The sequence below is a fragment of the Mytilus edulis genome, chromosome 6 (genome assembly GCF_963676685.1).
Source record: "Mytilus edulis chromosome 6, xbMytEdul2.2, whole genome shotgun sequence".
In the NCBI taxonomy this organism is placed as follows: Eukaryota; Metazoa; Mollusca; class Bivalvia; order Mytilida; family Mytilidae; genus Mytilus; species Mytilus edulis.
This window is the reverse complement of record NC_092349.1, coordinates 54,157,638-54,180,707: the sequence shown is the minus strand read 5'-3', so window position 1 is coordinate 54,180,707 and position 23,070 is coordinate 54,157,638. Positions and strand designations below refer to the sequence as shown.

The window sequence follows — 23,070 nt, the reverse complement described above, 5'->3', positions numbered from 1 at the left end:
ATCATTGTCATTTTGCTTAGTTTCTTCTCATACTTATTGAGACATTGGACTCGGAACAGTCTCCGGGACAAGTTTGCAATTCCGCTGAGTGCAAAAGTTGTCACCTTAATTTTTGGAGTTAATTCAAAACAAAGTTGATAACTTGGTTGGTATTGGTTCCCTGATATTTGTCCTAAATTTTTTTGGATCTAGCACCACTGTTGAAAAAGTTATGCCCCTTTTTTCAACAATTTCCTCAGAGGAAATCAAGGGAAATCAAATTTCCCTGAAGGAAAAAGATTTTTCCTCAAGGGAAATTGTTTTTTCCTCAAGGGAAAAAGATTTCCCTTAGGGAATTTGCTGCATAATTATTTCCTTTGAGGAAATTCTATTTCCTTTGAGGAAATTCTATTTCCTTAGAGGAAATTCTTTTTCCTTTGAGGAAATTTGCAGCTTCAAATTTTCCTTGGACAAATGTTGGAGGAAATACTTTTTCCTGTGAGGAAATTTGTAGCTTCAAATTTTCCTTGGAGGAAATACTTTTTCCTGTGAGGAAATTTTTGACAAACACTTTTCCTTGGAGGAAAATTCAAGACAACAAATTTCCTCTAAGGAAATCATTGATCTTCAAATTTCCTCTAGGGAAATTTCTGAACATCAAATTTCCCTTAAGGAAATGTTTTTCCTCTATGGAAATTTCATAACAGTACAAACAGTATTAATATATTTTCTCCTAGACTGAATTATTGATACAAAAGATAATTAAAACTTTAATACTGTAATACAAATTTTCATGGTGAGTATTAAACATACAAAAACAAAAGGCTGACTGTTTAGCATGTTTAAGACAATACAATAATAAGCAAAATGCTATGAATATCATACCATTTGTGATGTTATTAATATTGTGCTCATATTTGCATATTAAATAAAATAAACACTTTTCATGTCAAATTAACTTGTCTTCTGTTTCAGCTGCTGTGTATTAGACCCCCTACATAACAGTTCAGTGCATAAATAATTCAATCCACAAGACATCTTCCTTCAATTGGTTGAATAAATTTTGGCAACGTATGTTCTTCAAACATCTTTTGTATATTTGATATGATGGAGCCATGTACATGAATTGATAAAGCAGGTGTTTATTTCGACAACAAACATGACAAAGATACTATTTTTTTTCTTAATTTCTCCATAATCCATCAGTTAATATGAATGTAGGTTGTTACATTTTACACAATTGTGTTCTTTGATAGTACTCCATTTTGTTTATAGCAATTTTGTAGGATTTTTTCTATTTCTTTTTCCAGAAAAACACACAGTTGAGTTCATTTCACATTAATAATCCAATTAGCACATTATGTAGAAAAGTATTAACAATTAAGTTTCCTCTTCAGTATAGACCTGCAGGACCTGTTGATGATCATAAAAACCAAGATATCTGACCTATAAATACACAAAATAAAAAAAAATGTTATAAATGGAGAAAAAAACAGCAATATAAATAAGCTTATTTTATCATGTTTTTATGAACATTTTGAGAAACTTTCATTTGATATTCTTACTTGTCATGCTTAAGAGTTCTCTTATTTCAGTGCTTTGTGTCCAAGATTTAATATTCGTTGTTTAGTGCCTTGCAGTGATATTTAAAGTTGAGCCACTTGCAATAGTTGTTATAGAATGTTCATATGTTGTGTTAATATTTGAACCACTGTCCTATATTATGGTCAGGTTGAGTGCTCACAGACATGAGGCCTAAATTAATTTATTGTTTGTTTCCCTAATCCCTATTCTGACAAGCCAGGTGTGGGTAGGTAGGTAGGTAAATAATTTTATTTTTCCCAAAAGCCTGAATATTATCGGATGATCCGGCAAGCCTGAAAATCAGAAATGAATAAAATAATATTTGGCTTAGTTTTGACAATAAAATTTTATGAGTAGGGCCATTTTTGCAGGGTCGGTCAGGATTGGAGAAACAAACAATATTTTATATTAGGCATGATTTTTTTTATTAATTGTTATTGACTTTGAACATGTTGAACTATATTGGATTGTTTAAATCTTTATATGTTGAGATCTTTAATGGATGACCTATAAAGGAAGTGTTTTCTCATTATTGAAGGCAGGCCTATGATTGGCCTTTAATTTCTTGCATCCGCTTCATTGAACTCTGGTGGATAAGTCACTCATTTACCATACCACATTTTCTTATTTTTATATGAGTCATCATTCAAAGGCAATTTCTTTTATTACTGTAATTCAGAAATTATCGAAACTTTTTAGTAATGCGAATAATGTGACTGGGTGAGTATCGCAAAAATAAGAAATCATATTTTGATAACAGAAACATAACTATATAGATCTTTATGCAGATTTTTTTTGTAATCACAATAAGTTGTCCCTTCCCTGAAAAATCTGAATTTACAGTATATAGAAGTGGTCTTACCATTTAGGCCTTGTTGTATTCTGTTTATCTTGTTTTGCGCTCATATCTATTGTAACTGTTTATATTTTTCATCATTTTTCTATATTTCTTGTCCTATAAAACATAAAAAGGGTAAAAACTATTATAAAACATCAGTTTGTGTTTTTCTTTATATTCAGTTATATTTAAAAAGAATGGAATATTTGTGCTATTTCATTTCACAAACTTTTTGCCAGTCATGACTTTCAAAGACTCTCACCCTGGTCAATAGTTTAAAAAACAAACATTCCCATACTTTTTCTTGGTGTTCGTACTAATTTTTCATTTGACAACAAAGACATGATTCAACTATTCTTCTAAAATTTGTTTCGCTTGACTACGTTAAACTCTGAAATATTGTTAACAGTATAATCTGTATGTGTCTCACTTGTCAAAATTTCAAATTAATATATAAATCAGATAAAAATGCTATGCATGGCTCAGCTTGATACAAACGTACAGGTTGAACCCAGAACAGTTGGGGCAAGTATGGACACAACATTCAAGCTCGATACAACTCTGAATTTTAAATTTGGATTGTGATTCAATAGTTGATGCAGCATAGGTTTCTGACACAGAATGAATGCGGTCCAAGTACTTAAAAAATTTTAAATTGACAATTAACCTCTAAAATGGTCCAATATTCAAAATCTCAATACATGGTTAGATGCAGCATATCAACATGATCAAAGAACCCCAATAATTCATTTTTTGGTGAAATCAAATAAAGTTAAATTTTGGACCTTTTAGAACTCAATGTGGACCAATTTGATAATGGGTCAAAATATAAAAAAATCTTAATGAATGGTTAGATTCAGCATATCAAAGAGCCCCATATAATCAATTTTTGTTGAAATCAAACAAAGTAAAATTTTGGACCCCGATTTGGATCAACTTGAATTTGGGCCCATAATAAAAAAATCTAAGTAAATATTCAGATTCAGCATATTAATCTGAAAACCAAGAATTTAAATATTGTTAAAATCAAAATAAGTTTAATTTTGGACCCTTTGGACCTTAAGGTAGACCAATTTAAACAGGACCAAAAAACTAGGAATCTAAATACACAGTTAGATTTGGCATATTAAAGAACTCCAATAATTCAATTTTCTATAAAATCAAACAAAGTTTAATATTGGCCCCTATTGGCCCCTAATTCATGTAATTCCTAAACTCTGAACAAAAACTCTGGTCACAAACCTAAGTCCTTGTGTTTGAATTTCATAGATTTCTATTACTTGTACTAAAGTTATTAAGCGAAAACTAAATGTCCTGGGACAACGACGACTACATGATAAAATTGAGAATGGAAAAAGGGAATGTGTCAAAAGAGACAACAACCTGACCATAGATTTGAGGGTTGGAATCCTTTTCTTTTACCGAGCAATGCATTTGAATGGGAGATATAGTTGGAACCCTTCTTTGCTCTTGGTTGGGACCCCCCTTTTAAAATGGCTGGATCCGCCCCTGAGAAGCATTATAAAAAAAATCTATAAGCTTTAACTCAAAATAAGGATAATTTTATTTTTAAAGGGCAGGCACAGATCCAGAGGGGGGTTCAAGGGATTGGAACCCCCCTTTTTTTGGATAATCAATGCATTTGAATAGGGACATGTAATTGGACCCCCCTTCCCCTTTTGTCCTGGGTTAGAATCCCACCCCCACCCCTTTTTAAAATGACTGGATCCGCCCCTTAAGGGTCTATAATTAAGTTTGACAACATCAGACGACATACTACTTTATCAAAAAAAAAATGCCACATTTCATCCAATTTAATTTCATCCCTTACTTGCTACATGTATTTCATCCATAATATTTAAAGAAATAAATTTGGGAGGAGTATGATTTTAATTCATTTGTAATTTGCAAGTTATTAACTATCCAAACTAGAGACCTAATAGAGTAGATATACTTGACTAATTTAAATCAAACTTGGGGTGACTGGGAACAAAGATTTAAGGGAATAGATGACAGTTTACCTACAATGACCTAGTTTCATAGCAATAGCATACATTAATAAAGACTACATGGTCATTCTTATGTTTAAATGTGGTTTAAACTTTGGGTGTTCATTTTTTAATGTTTAACATGTTTAAAGCTAACAATTTCAACTACATACATGTATCAAGATTTGATCCTACATTATTTAAATATTGAAAAAAAATAGCTTTTTAAATTTGGATCTATATATAATTGTGAATGTCACATGGATGTATTTTAATGTAAAGCATCTGAAAAATCATTAGCCGTCTCATATTTATTTCAGTTCTTCAAAAGGCAAATTTATATGAGCTTATGCTGAAAATAGAGATTTCTTATTAAGGAGAAATCCCTGCCCCCCTTTTTGTGTGAAAAATTTTGTTGATTATATAGGGAATCACAGAAACATGACTGAGGCAAGCATCCCCCATCTGAACCCCCCCCCCATGAATATGTTTTTTTAGCTTGTGTAGGTGTAAGTCAGTAAGGAGGCAACCATTTGATTTGTAGGCCGGGTGAAAAATGTGATTAATCTTGCTTTGTAAACTTGTGCTATAAATAAAAATTACCAATCCATTAAAAAATCCGTGAGCCCAATCTCATCCAGTGAAATAGATTATAGTCTGTTTTCGAAGTTATATGGAAGTAAGTTAGTAGTCCAGATAATTATGACGCATTGCAAGGCATTTTTCTAAGGAGAAGTGTAGAATGGGGGAATGGAACCAATAAATTGATCGGATCCGAAATGTTCTTCCCAGTAAAGGAGCACCTATTATTTTGTAGGTAATTATTATTAGTGTCGGTGGTCTCACAAGTAAATCAGAGTGAATATTGCATGCACATTAAAATTAGCAGAGAAGAGACAATTATCAACTTGTGTATTATTCATTTTCTCGCAGTTATTTACGGTAAATCAGCTATATAGACATAGGAAGATGTGGTGTATGTATATATATATATATCCGAAAACAGGTGTTCGGTTCTAGTACTATATAGTGGCTATAGTATATGACTTTTAAATAACAATTATCAATTATATCTGTATTCTGTGGCGGGTCGAAGGGGATGGAATCCGGGGTTGGCCTCCCCTAGCATTTTGTGAGCAATCATTGCATAAATGATAATCTCGGGAATCCTCTCAAGTTTCTATATACAAGGTGACAGGACGTTCCGTTGGAATAGGTTACCTGTGCATCAGGAAAAGTTTTAAGGCATAGCGTGAAAAGGTAACCTATTCCAACGGAACCGAACGTCCTATCACCTTGTATATAGGAACCTTAAAAATATGTGAATAGGTCGGGAAAAACTCTCTTTTGACACTTAGGTATTGCACTGTTGCATTACACACCAATCAAAACGCAAACAATATGGGAAAAGATAACATTTTAACCTACACAATATATGAATAAGGTATACACTTTTGAAATCTAAATTATATGAAAAGGGTGGGGTAACAGAAAACCAGCGGCAACGACACCCCTTATTTAATGGAGACATGTAGTTGGAACCCCCTTTATCATGGCTGGATCCGCCCATGATTTTACATGTAAATCAAGCCCCGGGTATTTGTTGGCATAACGGTAACCACGAAAGGGGGGGGGGCTAATTAAAAGCACGAGGAATTATAAATATATACAATTCAACAGGGGTAGAGTGCATCGAGGAATGGGAATTAAAATTGTCTCTTCACGATGATCGAAAAAAGTATCTTGCACGTTATTTTCATCATCTTGTCTGAAACACTCTGAATAATGAGCTTCAAGGCGAAAACAAGGCACGTGAAATACTAATAACATACACTTCTTTTTTTATACGTTGTATGGACAAACCCATATATCCCTCAACAAAAATTGCTTGATTCATGTCATATCAAATAAATTACAGCGCGGAAAGGTAACTTTAATTTAATATCAAAACTAAATTTTTGTTATATTTTTCAATAAATTTATAAATCTTAATTAGGCATGCGTTGCGTGAGTTCCATTTCATGAGACCTACACAGATTTCTATAAAACAAATCAAAAATTATAAATACAGTTTTTCAATTCTTTCCGGCATAGATAAAAAAAAAATATGTATATAATCTATATACGATTTGGTTGAATTATTTCACTTCATTTTAATGATAAATCCTTTAGTTCTTAAATTTTTAATTAAAATGAATTTATCATTTTGATATCTAACGATAAACTTTTTAAATTGAAGTGACATGGTCAGTAACCTAATTAGTTGCATGGCTGATTACCATCTTACAGGTGACCCAGTAATTTTCCATATGACAGTAGCGTGTACCCTCGGGGTTATATCGGGGTGTGTATAACTTATTTTCTGGGGAACATCCTGTCCACGTGTAGTACTTAGCATATATTGCAACAGATGACATTAAACAAATTTTCTTTGTAGCATCGGAGGCAATTTCACGTTCGACCACACAAAATATTTCACAAAAAAGATATATGATAAAATCAAAAGAAAAAGATAAAGAAATATTAACAAATAAAGGTGGAATTCAGTAAACGGTGATTCGTGTTTTTATGAGCTTATTTTCAGTGGACAACAACAAATGGAAGTTTTTAACGACCTTGTGTGACCTATTGTTGTTAATGTTTGTGCCATTTTGGTCTTGTGTGGATAGTTGTCTCATTGGCAATCATACCACATCTTTTTGACTGGCTATATACATGATATAATATATATAGCACTTACACGGTCGGTCCAGTGGACATATTTCATACTAGATAACTTATACAGTAATTCTTTTTATATATATATGAAAATTATTGTCCGATCTGATACACGTACCTATAATGTACAGAATTTTGAACAGCTTCAAATATATGGGGTCCGTAGAAACACCGCAAAGGACCTCCTTAGTGCACTAAGAACAAAAATGTGCACTAAGGACCTACTCCTTTCATAATTTTAAATTATATTTTTTCTAATGTTTTCTCGACACGTGCCTCAAAAAGTTGATTGTCACCTTTAGTATAATCGATAGCAATTCATGTTCGCTCAACCTTGGCCCGTGAATAATCTACTAGTATACTGATTAAACATGTATATATGGTATTTCAAATTGTTCTCTATTTTTTTTTTTCATTTGTTTGTTTTTGCCGTATTTATTCTGTCTGCTATATTTTTTACTTCTAAATTAATAGCGTATTTTCAACTCTTTTCAGTTTGGGATTTTTCATCCTTTTAATTTTAAAAAGACAAATAATTGTGAACACTTCACGGAAAAGTGAGGATTGATATTTGGTTGCTTAACGTCCAGTTGCCAATACTTCATTCATTTTTCTAATGTTAAGAACTATGCCATTTATCAATATTTCGATTTGAGCGTTACTGATGAGTCTTGTGTAGACGAAACGCGCGTCTGGCGTACTAAATTATAATCCTGGTACTTTTGATAACTATCACAGCAATGTTTTTAAACATGTTTAGGAAAGGAACATATTTCTGATTCGATGTTTATATACAAATGCATTACAAGTATAAATATGTATAGGTTGATGTTTAGTCCCTTCGATGTTTTAGACTGTAAATAAATTATGACCAATTTATTTCTGACATCTTCTTCATTTTTAACTTTTGTGGATAGGTGTTTCATTGACAGCCGTACCACATCTCCTTTCGCTTATTTTTGTTGTATATATTTTTTAATTCACTTTCCTTGTCTTTTAAAATATATTTATTCCATTATTTTTATTTGATGCCGAAAATAAGAATACGTACGAAGTTATTTGTTAAATGCTATAAATAAACGAAGTAAAACAACCGTTAATAATTATGTATATGAGCATTATATCTATTTATAAAATATTTTAAATACAAGCAGACATACCATTTGTGACACCAATTTCATTTATTTCCAAATCATAAAATCATACATTTCCGTTCTTTAGCGTTTCTTAATAATGGCAGAACGGGCTTAAGAGTCATATATGATTAAGTTAACTAAATAATTTAGTTTTCCCACATCATTAGCGGATTTAGGGGGTTAAAACTCTTGTGTTGTTAGTAAGGAAATGAAATATCAAAAGCATTTGTTTCTCAATTTTTATCTCAAAATAGGGTTCTTTAAATAAAAAAAAAGCTTGCATAGCAATTTCCTTAAAAACTAAATATATAACAAAGGCAAAGTTTTAAAACACAAAATTTATTTTTCATTTTTCTTTCATAAACTTGAATTTATACCACGCTAAACCGTTAGGTTAACAACCATTGATTAATCAATAAGTAACGATCAAAAGACAATTGTTTATTGGATTAGGTTGATTGAACATGATGATTCGGGAATCTGCAATAAACCGTTGGTCACGTGGCGAGTGGCAGGCGTTGATTAAAAAGTCATTTAACTTCAAAATTACAAAATCTATTGATACCTAACTTTATAGATTTGAGGTATTTAATCATATCCTCTTATATTCATGTTCGCTGTGATCTTAAAACATCGTTTTAGTGTCCTTAATGCAAAAACTTTCTTCTTAGTGCACTAAGAAGTCTTTTGCGGTATTTCTACACACCGAAATATATGGCCTTATTATTGGTAATATACCATATTAGTGTCACTAATGGCTTAACGTGTTACCAAATTAAAAAGAAGAAATAGGCTCAAAACCGCATTTTTAACTTTAGATTTTTTTTCAATCCCAAAATAGAGAAGAGGTCCGGTATACAGACTTATTAAAAAGTCCAGATGAGAAGTTTAACTTGCTTTTCTATTCCCGGCACTTTTAACTTAACGCATGCAAAAAAAAAAATGCAGTACCTGGTTACAGTTGCGCATTGACAAATTATAATCTTTCGATTAAATGATCTTAAATCTATATAGTCTTTATTTTAAAAGTTATAAAATCTAAATGTAAAGTGATCTAAAATGTTCAATATTAATGAGTATTTAATTTTCGCTGTGAAATGAATCTAAGGTCGTCTAAAAGTGTATACATGTGTATTTGACCCGATTACTGACTACATAGTAAACTATTCATTATGTACCTATAAGGGGGGTCTGAGCGGGACTCGGGATTGCCGAGGCGTATTTTTTGTAAACGTGACACATGAAAGTCAAATTATGAGGGAGGGTAGGAGGGGTACTGATCCCGAAATCCCGAGCTTAAAAACACGAAATCCCGAAATCCCGGGCTTAAAAAACACGAAATCCAGAGGTCCCGAAATTCGAAAAAAGAATTATCGTATCCCGAAAGGGTCAATCCCGAAATCCAGAGCTTAAAAACACCCGATCCCGCAGTCCCGATAAAGGTCCTATCCTCCCTCAAATTATTGTGCCATGAAAACGCGAAATGAAGTTTAGCGGGACATAGGAAATTACAAAAATAGCAGAATTGTTCACTTACATAGTGTACGCGGGATGGCATCATGCGAGAATCTAAAAAAATAAGTAGTAACTAAGCGGGATCCGTGAACAGAACCCCCAATGAGACCCCCATTAGTTGTGGCTTATTTTGGTCTTTTTAGTTAGTTTCTTTCCCCTACATTACTTGACCGTTTTTGTAATACAACAGCACTCGAGGTCTGACAGTATTTTACCAAGAAATGCACAAAATATTCAAAAAGAAGGCCTAGAAAATTTAAATATTGGTATGCACACATACTCCCCTATCAGCACAGACAATTATATTTTTGTAAAGGCGCCAAACTCGTTTCTAATATTTATAATAGAACCGAAAAGAAAATGGAAATGGAAATGGGGAATGTATCAAAGAGATAACAACATGACCAAAGAGCAGATAACAGCCATAGGTCACCGATGGGTCTTCATTGCAACGAGAAAATCCCGCAACCTGAGACTGGGGTGGATCTAGTCATTTAAAGGAGGGGTTCCTAACCCAGGACAATTTTTTTTTTGGGGGGGGGGGGGTGGTTTCCAACTACATGTCCCCATTCAAATGCATTGATCGTCCAATAAAGAAAGGGGGGTTCCAACATGTCCAACCTTCAGCCCCCCCCCCCCCCCCCCTGGATCCGTGCCTGTGAGGCATGCTTTAGCTTGCCATTAAACAAAAATGTATTCTAGTTGAGTGATAATGGACGTCATACTAAACTCTTCAATATAAAAAAAAGAAACTAAAATAAAAATCATACAAAGGTCACAAAGGCCATAACTTCTGGCTCCTGAATTAGGAAAAGTGCAAAATGCAGTGAGGATAAAAGCCTTTACTGTAAATTCCTGAAATTACAATTATATAAATCATCTCACATCTTTGTGCATTTCTTGAAATTGGTCATATTAATAATTGCATGCAATATTTTCAGAAAATTTCAATATATAGGCTGTCAATCTTGTGCATGATTATCAATGATTATACTCACACAATTAACACATGTGGTTCTCAAAACTCAGAGGTGTCTATGCTATTTATGACAACATTTTAATCAAGTATAAATTTACAAAATATGTTAAGAACTATATGATTTTTAGATTTTTAAGCATAGATATAGTAGGTCAGGATCTGCGAACTCTCACTGACTGACTGACTGAGCACATGAATTCAACACTAGTTTTTTGGTGATGTTGGTGTTGCTTAGTGTTTTGTTTTAATTGTTTTTCTTTTCTGCATCTTATGTTTTGCCTTGGCATTGTCAGTTTCTCTTTCATTGCCTTTGGTTTTTTTTGTTATGTTAAATAACAAGTCACAAGAGAGAAAAAACAAAAAAAATATGTGAAAAAATGGCTTAGTTCAGTATATATTAAGGACAGAGATAACAAATAGCTAAATAAGAAAAAAGAAAATTCCTTTTCTATGTACAGTCAATTGTCTGATAATCTAGAAGATAGCCTGATTTGGTATAATTCTCCTGAATTCTAGCAGGTACTTTATTCCAACTTTTTTAATTCAAACAAACCATGTCTTAGATAGTCTTGGAATTAGAATACATTAATCATAAAATTTTCATAATACTTTGGTGAATTATCTATTGATATAATCATGATAATTAAGCTCCTTTTTAATTTTTAGGGATTTTAAATTTTTAATTTAAAGTTAGGGATTTTATTCATAAAAGGGGGGATTTTTCCAGTACGTATACTATTAATAATGCTTTGAGCAATTTTCATGAAACTTGGTGAATTATTTTTGTATAACATAAACATGATAATTTTCCTTTTAATTTAAAAAAAAATCTGATTTATGTCATTGTACTATCATGACTTGGGATTAGGATAGTCTCAAGAATGCTTTCACAAATTTTTATGAAACTTTGGTGAATTGTTTTTATATCTTGACAAACTCCCTTTTTATTGTTATGACCCAAAGTGGAGGGGGCATAATGTTTAACACTTGTCATATCGTTTGTCCGTCTGTCCCAAAGTTGTTTTTTGTTCTCTTACAGTACTTTAGTTTGCCTCAACCAAATTCAATTAAACTTTTACAAAAGCTTGTTATCACAATTCTCATATCAAGTTTGAATTTTGATGATGTCAGTGTTACTGTACTAGAGTATCAGAGTTATGCCCCTTTAGAAATGGGGAAAATATGCTGAATTTTTGGTTTCCTGTTCTCTAAAATTTAGTTTGTCTCAACCAAATGTTATGAAATCAATACACAATGCTTATCATCACAAAATACAGATTAAGTTTGAATTTTGGTAGTGTCTCTTTTACTAAATTCTATAGTTATGTTCTTTAAAAATGGAAAAAAATGTTTCGGCCTTCTAACTTAAGTTTCCCTCAACCAAATTTTATTAAACTTTAAAAAAATACTTTTTATCACAATTTTAATCAGATCAATTTTAAATTTTGGTAGTAAAACTTTTACCGTTCTTCAGTTATGTTCCTTTAAAACTTTGAATAATATGCAAGCTGGAGTATCATTCCCTATTTATCATGTATATTTTTTTATAAGATGCAGAGTTAAGGAACTTTAGTTGTTGCAAAGTTATTTTAAAATTGTCCATTTTCAAAAACTTTGAAAGGTTTTAGAAATTTATGGATTTGTTAAAAAAATCACAGCCTTAAACTTATAGTCACTTGAGATATATATCTATAAATGGAGCCAAATTATATACATGTTTTATGTCAATACCACTGTTTGTGCATGTTTTGTTTTTTTTGGAGGGTAGGGGTCTTATTTGCACAGTGCTCATAGTTTTTTAGTCGATCATTAAAATTCATTTAAAGCTTAAAGACCATGGTTTAGATTTTTATTAAACACACATTAATATACATAATGTACATTAAACAGAAAAAAATATTGATGCAAGATGTCATTCAACTTTTACTCTTTTATGTATAGGACAAGAACTATAGAAGATACAGAGAAATTATATACAGCAGAAATGATAGGCAATGTAAAATTTGCAGAAGCCAACTAAACCTAAATGGTAAGGCACCTTTTAATTTAAAAAAAGTTATTGAACTTGAAAGATGATTACTAGTATCATGATTACTATAAAAATTAAAAGATGTGGTATATTAAATATGAAAACTATCATGGCTTTGAGAAAGCAATTGTAGGCCTGTTACGACCTTCAATAATGAGAAAATCCATACCCTATACTATAGTCAAAGTAAGCAGCTATAAAAGACCTAAAGATGAAACATTGAAACAATCCAAACAACAGTAAAACTAATCATGGTAATTGCCTAGTTTATAACAAAATAAATTACAAAAAATAAATATGACCGGTATGAAACAACAACAACAACAACCACTAAATTTTAGTGTCAGACTAAACTGACAAAAGCTACAGGCTCTGAACTTTGGACAGGCACAATAGGAATATGGCAAGGTTATATAAAAATAAGATGTGGTATGATTGCCAATAAGACAACTCTCCACCAGACAACCAATGATGTAAATTTCCTGCAAACACGGACTTGACTTCTGTAAATCAACTAATTTTTCGTGAATACTTTATTTGGCATTTTATACTTTCTAGTCTACATCGCAGTTATTTATTTTTCTCGAGTTCAAGTTTACTTAATGTATTTTAATAAGGAAAGATACACATGAAAAACATTTATTGCTGTTTCTCTCTCCATTTATAACATTTTATTTGTTTATTTTGTGTATTTGTAGGTGATCAGACATCTTGGTTTTCATGATCAATAGGTCATTACTGAAGAGGAAACTTATAGTTGAAATTTATTTACATAGTGCATAATTGGATTAATTTGAAATGGAATGTGTGCTTTCCTGCAAAAAAGAAATAGGAAATTTCAACATTATCACATGATAATGACCATAAACAAAATGGAGTTCTATCATAGATACACAAAAACACTATTGCATAAAAGCAACAACATATCTTAATCAAAAGAAAGGAGAATGCTGAACAAATACTATTTTGTTGTTGAAAAAAGGAACACCAGTTTTATCCACTCATTTACATCGCTCCCTCATATCAAATATACAGAAGAAGATCATTGAAGAACAATTTGCAAAAATGATTTCTCTTAGAATTGAAGGGAATTGTTTAGTGAATGGACTAATGTATTCACTGAATTCTTACGTAGTGGATTGAATAACTGTACACAAGCTGAAACAGAAGAAATTCTAATTAAAATAACACGAAAAGTGTTTATTTTATTATTTAATCTGCAAATATATAAACAAATTCTTTAGAACACCACAAATGGTATGACATTCAAATTGGTTGCTTATTAATGTATCGCATTGAAACAATTACAAAGAAAATAGAAGCATTTGCTCCAAAAAAAAATTATAAATCAAAGTTAAATTTATAAAAAAAGTATAAACAATACCTAGATCTAAACAGTCAGACTGTATTATTTTCAATGTCATTAAAATGTTGAGTCAAACATTTATTAAAGTTTTAAATATCATTTGCATCAATTATACAGTCTTGTAATAAGTATATTCATACTGTTTGTATACATGGTGTAGTGAAGAAATGTTCAACAAGTAAAAATAAGGGAAAACATTTCCTTAAGGGAAATTTGATCTTCAGAAATTTCCTTAGAGGAAATTTGAAGAACAATGATTTCCCTAGAGGAAATTTGTTGTCTGGAATTTTCCTCCAAGGAAAAGTGTTTGTCAAAAATTTCCTCACAGGAAAAAGTATTTCCTCCAAGGAAAATTTGAAGCTACAAATTTCCTCACAGGAAAAAGTATTTCCTCCAAGGAAAATTTGAAGTTGCAAATTTCCTCAAAGGAAAAAGAATTTCCTCTAAGGAAAAAGAATTTCCTCTAAGGAAATAGAATTTCCTCAAAGGAAATAATTATGCAGCAAATTCCCTAAGGGAAATCTTTTTCCCTTGAGGAAAAAACAATTTCCCTTGAGGAAAAATCTTTTTCCTTCAGGGAAATTTGATTTCCCTTGAGGAAAAGTACTTTTCCTCTGAGGAAATTGTTGAAAAAAGGGGCATAACTTTTGCAACAGTGGTGCTAGATCCAAAATTTTTTAGGACAAATATCAGGGAACCAATACCAACCAAGTTATCAACTTTGTTTTGACTTAACTCCAAAAATTAAGGTGACAACTTTTGCACTCAGCGGAATTGCAAACTTGTCCCGGAGGCTGTTTCGGACTTCATTTAATCTGAATTTTACTGTGCATATTGCTGTGTGTTTGTTGGTTCTAAATCGGCTAGAGGTATAGGGGAGGGTTGAGATCTCACAAAACATGTTTAACTCTACAACATTTTTGCACCTGTCCCAAGTCAGGATCTTCTGGCGTCTGTTATTCTTGTATGTTTTTTTTTTTTTTTTTTTTTTTTTTTAATTTTGGTTCATTTATATGTTTCTGAGTTTAGTTTGACGTCCATTTTTGCTGAACTAGTAGACATGTTAGTTAAGGGACCAGCAGAACCCCGCCTCTAAATGCGGGAATTTCCCTTTGTGTTAAAGACCCATTGGTGGCCTTGGGCTGTTTTCTGCTCTTTGGTCGGGATGTTGTCTCTTTGACACATTTCCCGTTTCCATTCTATTTATTATTTGATATTAAAACAAAAACAAATCGATCTTTTACAATATTCAAAATTACCACACGGAAGCTGAAATCCTACCATGTAACCTGACTCATTTTGCAAGCAGCACCTAGTCTGTCGTCCCTCCCTTAATAAACATTCATACTTAATTATTTAAATTTTTGTATTTGCGATAGCGCTAATTTTTGTAAATTGTGCACCTTCATTTGGAAATATTTAAAAAAATAATTTTCTTTAACTTGATATTTTTGGACATTCGCTGATCGGTCATAAAATATCAGTATATTGTTTTTCTAATTATTAATTTATCGGAACCATTTGATTTGCAATATTTGTCCGTCAGTCAAGGTTATTCTATTAACATGTAACGATTTTTCTTTATAAAGCTTTTTGTGTTATGAATAATAAATGAGTGTCAGTATATTTTCACGAAGACGTAAATTTGTTTCAAGATATAATACTTTTGATAAAAAATAGATAAAGTCACAGCTTTACACAGTTCTCAAGTTTTCTGATGTAAAGAATAATTAATCCTTTGATCAATTCAATTAGCGCTTATTTAGCCTAAAACTGAAGCCACAGATGTTTTTTTTATATTCTTTTGTTAATCCTGTTAGTGCTAAATGTATTATTTAATTGTCATTCGATAGCCTTGTTTCTATTATGAGATTGTAACCTAGCAACATATATGATTTCTGAAAGTTTTACTTCAGTAAGAGTCAGATAATCATACTGATAACTTCCGCCAGTTTGTAAAATTACATGTATTCGATCCTGAAATCATTTAATTTGGACTACTGAATAGGACTTGTGTCTTATTGTACCAGTGGAATTAAAGCGAGTTTTTTTTCCAGGCAAGTGACTAGGTCAAATAAACGCATCATAGATACCAGGATTAAAATATTGCATTTACGCCATACGCGCGTTTCGTCTGCAAAAGACTCATCAGTGACGCTCGAATCAAAAAAAGTTAAAAAGGACAAAAAAAGTACGAAGTTGAAGAGCATTGAGGACCACAAATTCCTAAACGTTTTGCCAAATACAGCTAAGGTAAGTCATTGTATATCGTTGGCATTGCTAATTTTTGCAACCGGTCGTGTTGCATCTCGTTATCATCGTTATTCCAGAAGCCAGTTGCCCGGTTACATTTATAGATATTCGGTCCTTCTAACGGTTAATCGACTGACAGCACTACTGTTAATTGTTAGTCAAGCATTCCCTATGTATCTGTAAATCGGTTGTTCATAATTAAATTGAAAGCGAAGTTTTCGTGATTTAATATTTAGTCATTTATTCATTATTTGACTGTTCGAAAGATAGATTTTTATGATTAAGTCATGCGTTTGCGTTTTTTTTTTAGGTAATGGATTTGAACTAAACAATGGAATGAAATTTACTACAAGAGATCGCGACAACGACCTTCACAAGTATCATTGTGGACAGGGACAGAAAGGTGCTTGGTGGTACAATGCATGCGCAAAATCTAGTTTAAATGGCATTTACGCACCAGAGGGAACCACAGGTGCAAAGACGATATATTGGAAATTATGGAGAGGAACTACACTGAAAGCTACCGCAATGAAAATAAGACCTATCAATTAAAATATCCCTTAATTTTTCGCCTCATCTTTTAGTTTGCATAGATGTTGTGGCATTTATTCAATTAAGAAATTGTGTTGCTTTATGATTTTTTTAAAGGAAATAATTGAAAATATTTGTTTTTACTTTATTGTTATTTGTAACTGTTTTGTATCTTTTTTGTTTTTCTTTATTTAAATAAAAAGTTGGAATTTTGTAACTTATAAATGTCAGTTGATCCTGGTATGTCTTAAAAAAACAAGATACAACTTTTTTGATTCGAGCATCACTGATGAGTCTTTTGTAGACGAAACACGCGTCTGGCGCAAATACAAAATTGCAATCATAATATCTATGATGAGTTTATATACACAATCATAGGCATGGTCAACGGCTAGTTCCCCCCAAATGTAAAATTCATGACCAAGCTCTCATAGAGCCGTTCTTCTGTTGAGACTCTGCAAAGTATCGATACATAGCTAACGTTACAACAATCCAACAAGACTATATCGTCGCTGTTATACAAAAACCTCGTATCTAAGGTTTTGATTATTTTACACCAGGCAGTAAAAACTGAAATCTTTTTATCGATTATTTAGAATTAAATGTGTATGTTCCACTGCGAAAATATCTGATCTTCTAACCAATAAATTACCAAGACGAGCAAAAATGTCTGCACCTATATTGTATTTTAAAAGCTTTTCATATTATTTCTAAGCTTTATTAGCTTTATTAGCTTTGAGAACCTAAAATTGATTCAGTAAACTGTAGCTGTTATGATGCCAGCTGCCGTGCCGTGTGTTTTTCTTTTGAGATACGATATTTTCGAACAACAAAATGTCTCACCAATCCGACTACACTTTTTCGTCACATGTCAGAATTCAGGTTAATGATTGGTAAGAAGATCAGATATTTTCGCATACAGTGGAACATACATATTTAATTCTAAATAATCAATAAAAAGATTTCCACAAAAAATTGAGATACGAGGTTTTTGCATAACAGCGACGATATAACATCTACACGAATAGCACCGTCATCCTTCTCTTCTTAGAGACTCAACAGTTTGTATTTTTATGATTTGACAATATGCACGTCTTTCAACATAGGTATATATATTCAAATATACACAAAACGTTCATAGTATACATCAACAGATGAAGTGTATACTGGAAAAAGTATAGTTTACGGAAACGTCGCCATGCAACGTCCACAAAAAGGTCATCTTTTAAAAATAAGCAAATAAAATATGTTACAAGCCTCCATTTCTTAACAAATGAATAGTAAGCATAGATTAATGTCTATAATTCGATTTTTAAAATTAATGTCTATAATTCGATTTTTAAGGATGTGAATTTTAGCATGGATGCAATTTGGGTACTCGTCATTACAGAATCATGGATCGTTTGGAGGTCTGTTCAAACTCATTTTTTATGAATCCATATGGATTCAAAATTTAATTGGTGGAACCTTATAGTGAAAAATGATTCGTCTACAAAGTAAACACAGATTGGAAACGTTTGTCTGGATAATAAATAAACATAGGCGAAAAATAACCCTGTCAAAATAGGTGCAATTTGGGTACCCTCACGTTATATATCCTTAGTTTCAAATTTTGGGGTTATTAGAAAAAGAAGAGGAGCAGCAAATGATACCAAAGGGATATTCAAACTCATAAGTCGAAAATAAACGAACAACGCCATGGCTAAAATAGGAAAATACAAACCGACAAACAACATTACACAAAACAATACTTAGAAAACCAAAGACTGAGCAACATGAACCTTTACCAAAAACTGGGGGAGGGGGTCGATCTCAGGTGCTCCGGATAGGTAAGCATATCCTGCTCCACATGTGGCAACCGTCGTGTTAGCGTGTCTAATGCCAAAAAAAACAAACCAAACCCGATTCGATCGTTACATATGTATAAAAGGTTTTTCCGTTTCATTTGAGATGGTAGGCCGAAGTATAAAAGGAATATTTTAACGGTACTGTTTTTTCACGTGCTGAGAAAAGTAAACATATCCAGCAGTAAGGAAATACTTTTTTTGATTTTTAACTGATGTGAAACAAACAAAATACACAACTAGTTTTAGGTTCAGTAAGACTAGTGTCATCTTCAGATGAATTGCAAAAAACAGTACCTTGCACATTTCGAAACAACAAGTAAATACATAAACGAAAAAACAAAACAAAAAAACAAAACAAACTTGCATATATGTGATGTAGTTATTTTAAATTGCCAAAACACAATCATTCGAACATGGTATACAAAGGCATAACAAAAGTCATTGTTCAACTTATGCCGTTCGTTTCTACTTTTTCAGATTCGAATAATTTTATATCCTAGAGGTTATATTTTACTTTTTATTGCTATTTTTCTCATCAAGGAGTTATTAATCCAACAGTGAATAACTGGTCAATCATCTTTTCACCTTTTGTTTTTTTTCTGATCGATCTCTTTTTAGTTATTAATTATCTGTTTGCAAAATAATTTTGCATTCAAATCTCATATGGCTGGCCTTCCTGATACTTTAATCTATTCTGGTGCTTTACTGAATGTTAATAATATGGTCATTCCATTTAAACTTACTAATTATAAATGCTGAATTATACAAAACATCAAGGTTTTCTACTCCCAATCACAGATGGACTAAATCGTTTTTGGCACAATATTTTGGAATTGTTTAAGTGCAATGCTCGTCCACTTCGTTATGATTTCATCTGCCAGCTGCTGTGATATGAAAGCCACTGATGTGTCTTCTTTAGACGAAACGCGGGTATAATGTACTTTAATGTTTGCTTGGTCTTTTTGATGTGTTTGTAAAGTTTGATGAAACACAATTATCTTTTTAAGAGACATGTTTCAATGTGAGGTATTCAACAATCATCCAGCTATACAACAAGACAACATAATCAGCCGACAGCAGAAAGTTTAGACGATGTTACAAATCAATAATTCCCTGTGTCGTTAATTCTATCCTTTTTCCATTTCTTTTTTGTTCTGAAAAAAATCACATCATACGATTTATTTATTTTCAATAAACAATATCCCAGAAAAACTCGATCGTAGTTTTTGTGGAATTAGTAAATCATAAAATTAATTAATACATTTCCGTTTAATATCCTTGCCATTATTGATAATACTGGGCCAGCGGAAAAAATGGTAAGTTACGTTAAGTCAGAAATGTTTAAAAATTAGGCATACACAGCTATTGTGTAGTTGTAATGGAATTTTCAGTTAGACAATATTAAAGTAAATACACTTTAATAAACTTTAAATTTGATAGAGGGAAGGTCACAATAAACGCATTGTATACAAATAAACGAAATGAAAAAATCTTCAGTTTTCAAAAAGTTTTAGAGCCACTGGACCGGAATGCAATTAACAAACCTCATGGACGTCAACAAACACGTGATTATCATTAGAAAAAACGACACCATCGTCCACAGAATAGTAATCACTTTCAAGAGAAAGACAAATCCGTGAGTTAGATGGACAATGCATATCAACAATAGTCAACCAATTCATACCATGGGAACCAGGGCTTTACCCAAGAGGGCCCTCATGGGGTTTTTGATTATGTGATTACTTGGCCGTTATTTTAATGATTACTTGATTATTAAGCCAAATATTTCATGATTATTTGATTACCTAGGACTGTATTTTTAGTTTATGATTATTTGATTACTAAAGATAAGCAAATATTTAATGATTATGTGATTATATTGGCAAAAAAATGGTGATTATGTGATTACTAGGACCCCCCATGAGGGACTTTACCCAACCGTTTCATCAATAGAAACAATACATTTTAAACTAACTATGATAATACATTGCCGCGTATTGCAAAACTGTTTTGTGAATTCTCGACATGCTCGTCCAAATTTAAAGTACAGTACCAGTATAGATAAGAAAAAGAATCGAATATAGATTTGATTGCTCGCAGTAACTTATTCATTTCTCTTCTAAACAATGTAAAATACATAATAATCTAACTAGATTAATAACAATATTCAAATTGACATGTTCATAAAACAAATTGTCCAACACATCGTTATAACTATATTAATGAACTTAAACTCTATATGATTCATTTTCATATCGACATTAGTCAATTGAATCATACCATATGAACCATGGCATTAGCATACCTCCTCGTCAACTGAGATAATACAATTTAAACTAAGATACTTGAGGAACTGCTCGAACATGTCGAATACGGTAATTAACTTTGAATATAGTAAGAACGAGAAAATAAATAGTCACTTTTGTGACAGAAATTAAATTTGTTTTTCATACGCATAATTTATAATTATCCTCCGATAGCATTTTTAAATTTTTGGTCCTCCAAAAATATTTGAGCCTGAGTTTGGGGATGGTTCTCAGCTACAATATCACCGGAGGATGGTTTGGCGTTAATTTTCTTGTTTTTTTTCCGATTAGAATAATCAAAAATCAAAAAGTCATATATTGAGTTATTTGATTAAAATTTTTTATCAAAGGTTTTTGTTCTTTACAAATCAGCGAAGGACCAGTCAATTATACTACAACCAGGAGTTCACATACATATATCAAGTTTTTTAAAATAGAAAACATTCATACTTTTGTCCTCCAATTTATTTAAAAGTTTAAAGAATAATCATTGAATCTTGTACTAGGAACACTCATACCAATCGATGTCAACAACCTTAAAAACTACGCATTGGTGTTCCGACTCTGTTTGATAGGATCTTCTGTAACACTTTCCACATCTACGTCAGTAAGCAACACAAATTAACATGGGAAAAAATAATTACATTATTTGAAGATATATTTATTGTTGAAATGTGCAACTAGTTCAGTAGAATTGGTACTCTTAATGTTATAACATCATTTCTCTAATTCTTCGTCAATTTATCCCTCTCTGCACCCATTGTATAAAAATTTAATCAACGTGTGGTTCGTTTGATCTCAGTTCTTCATTGGTTAAAATCCGATTATGACGTCGAATTTTCTTGCTTTCCTTTGAGTTTCCTATTGTGACGGCATTAAAAAAGGCGACCATGCCTGATGACGTCACATAGAAAGAACACATCTTTTTGCAGATCATTCGAAAAGAAGGTATACGTTTGCCTGCATATTGTTTGAAATTCATTAGAGAAACAGATTCTACCACCAAAGCTCGTGTAATATGATATTTATCCACTCTCGACAGTTAAATTTTAAATATTTAAAACGCTCGGCGAGCCTCGCGTTTTAAATTTGAAAATTTAACTGTCGATAGTGGATAAATATCGTATCACACTCGATGCAGTGGTAGAATCTATATGTATCACGCAGTAATGTCAATTTACAATTGTGTTATGACCCCTTGTTTTAAAAGATATTAAATAAACAAAATGACTTATAATTTTTTATTATGCAACCAAAGTATTATGAACTTTTTAGACTATAACAAGCATAAACAAGAATGCATTAGTTGTTATTGTTTTGCCTTATATTCATGGTGCATATTTTTCAAGCATCTTAATAAATAAAGATATAGAAAATAAAAAGATAAATAAAGTATTCACACATTGGTAACCATATTGATAGCTTTGCTTAGAAATTCATCAAAATTGTCAACAGTTATTTTGACAGACGCAAATTAATATACTGTGAAAGTACTTTAATTCGTGGGTATCAATTTTCGTGGTTTGAGCAATATTTACATGTTCGTGGGTTTTTAAATTCGTGGATTTAAGTTTTCTAAAAAAAAAAAAAAATTGAAAAATTGAAGCCTTTAGAAACGAGGGTTACAAATAGTCTAGATTGAAGGAAATTGCAAAGTAAACATTGACCCGTGTAAATCGTAGTGATAACACTAATTAACCCATGATAAAGTGATCAACAGATTAAAGACCATCAAAGGTGTTAATTAGGTCATTGACATGTCACCTAAAGAAAACAGTAACATAAACAAATGCTATGAATTGCCAAATAATTCTTAGCAAAATCAAGACCAGCATAATTTTTTTATTTCTTATATGTACGAGAACTATGAGGATATAAAATGAACACTTTATCATACTAGCATATCAATACCGGAAATCTGACTTTCATTGATCAAAAACAAAAGTTGTACATTTTAGGTTATTAAAGATTAAATGGGTATAATCCTGCATGCAGTTGTAG

The 23,070-nt window shown here is 31.8% G+C and overlaps 1 protein-coding gene and 2 long non-coding RNA genes across 3 annotated transcripts in view; 2 read left to right on the top strand and 1 right to left on the bottom strand.

The window, feature by feature from the left end:
- The window catches only part of LOC139526483 (techylectin-5A-like), a 52,830-nt gene extending 35,848 nt beyond the window's left edge, over positions 1–16,982 (top strand). The window contains exon 5 of the mRNA XM_071321635.1: positions 16,696–16,982. Coding sequence (XP_071177736.1) covers positions 16,696–16,937 — 242 coding nt within the window. The 3' untranslated portion in view covers positions 16,938–16,982. The remainder of the gene's footprint in view (positions 1–16,695) is intronic.
- On the bottom strand, positions 737–2,480 carry LOC139527886 (uncharacterized). Its single transcript, XR_011665478.1, has 2 exons — positions 2,426–2,480; positions 737–1,425 (listed from the first exon to the last, which is right to left on the bottom strand). It is a non-coding gene; the product is annotated as an uncharacterized lncRNA (long non-coding RNA).
- On the top strand, positions 9,943–14,241 carry LOC139527885 (uncharacterized). The gene is made up of 3 exons (XR_011665477.1): positions 9,943–10,024; positions 12,679–12,766; positions 13,465–14,241. It is a non-coding gene; the product is annotated as an uncharacterized lncRNA (long non-coding RNA).
- Positions 16,983–23,070: the final 6,088 nt, after the last annotated feature.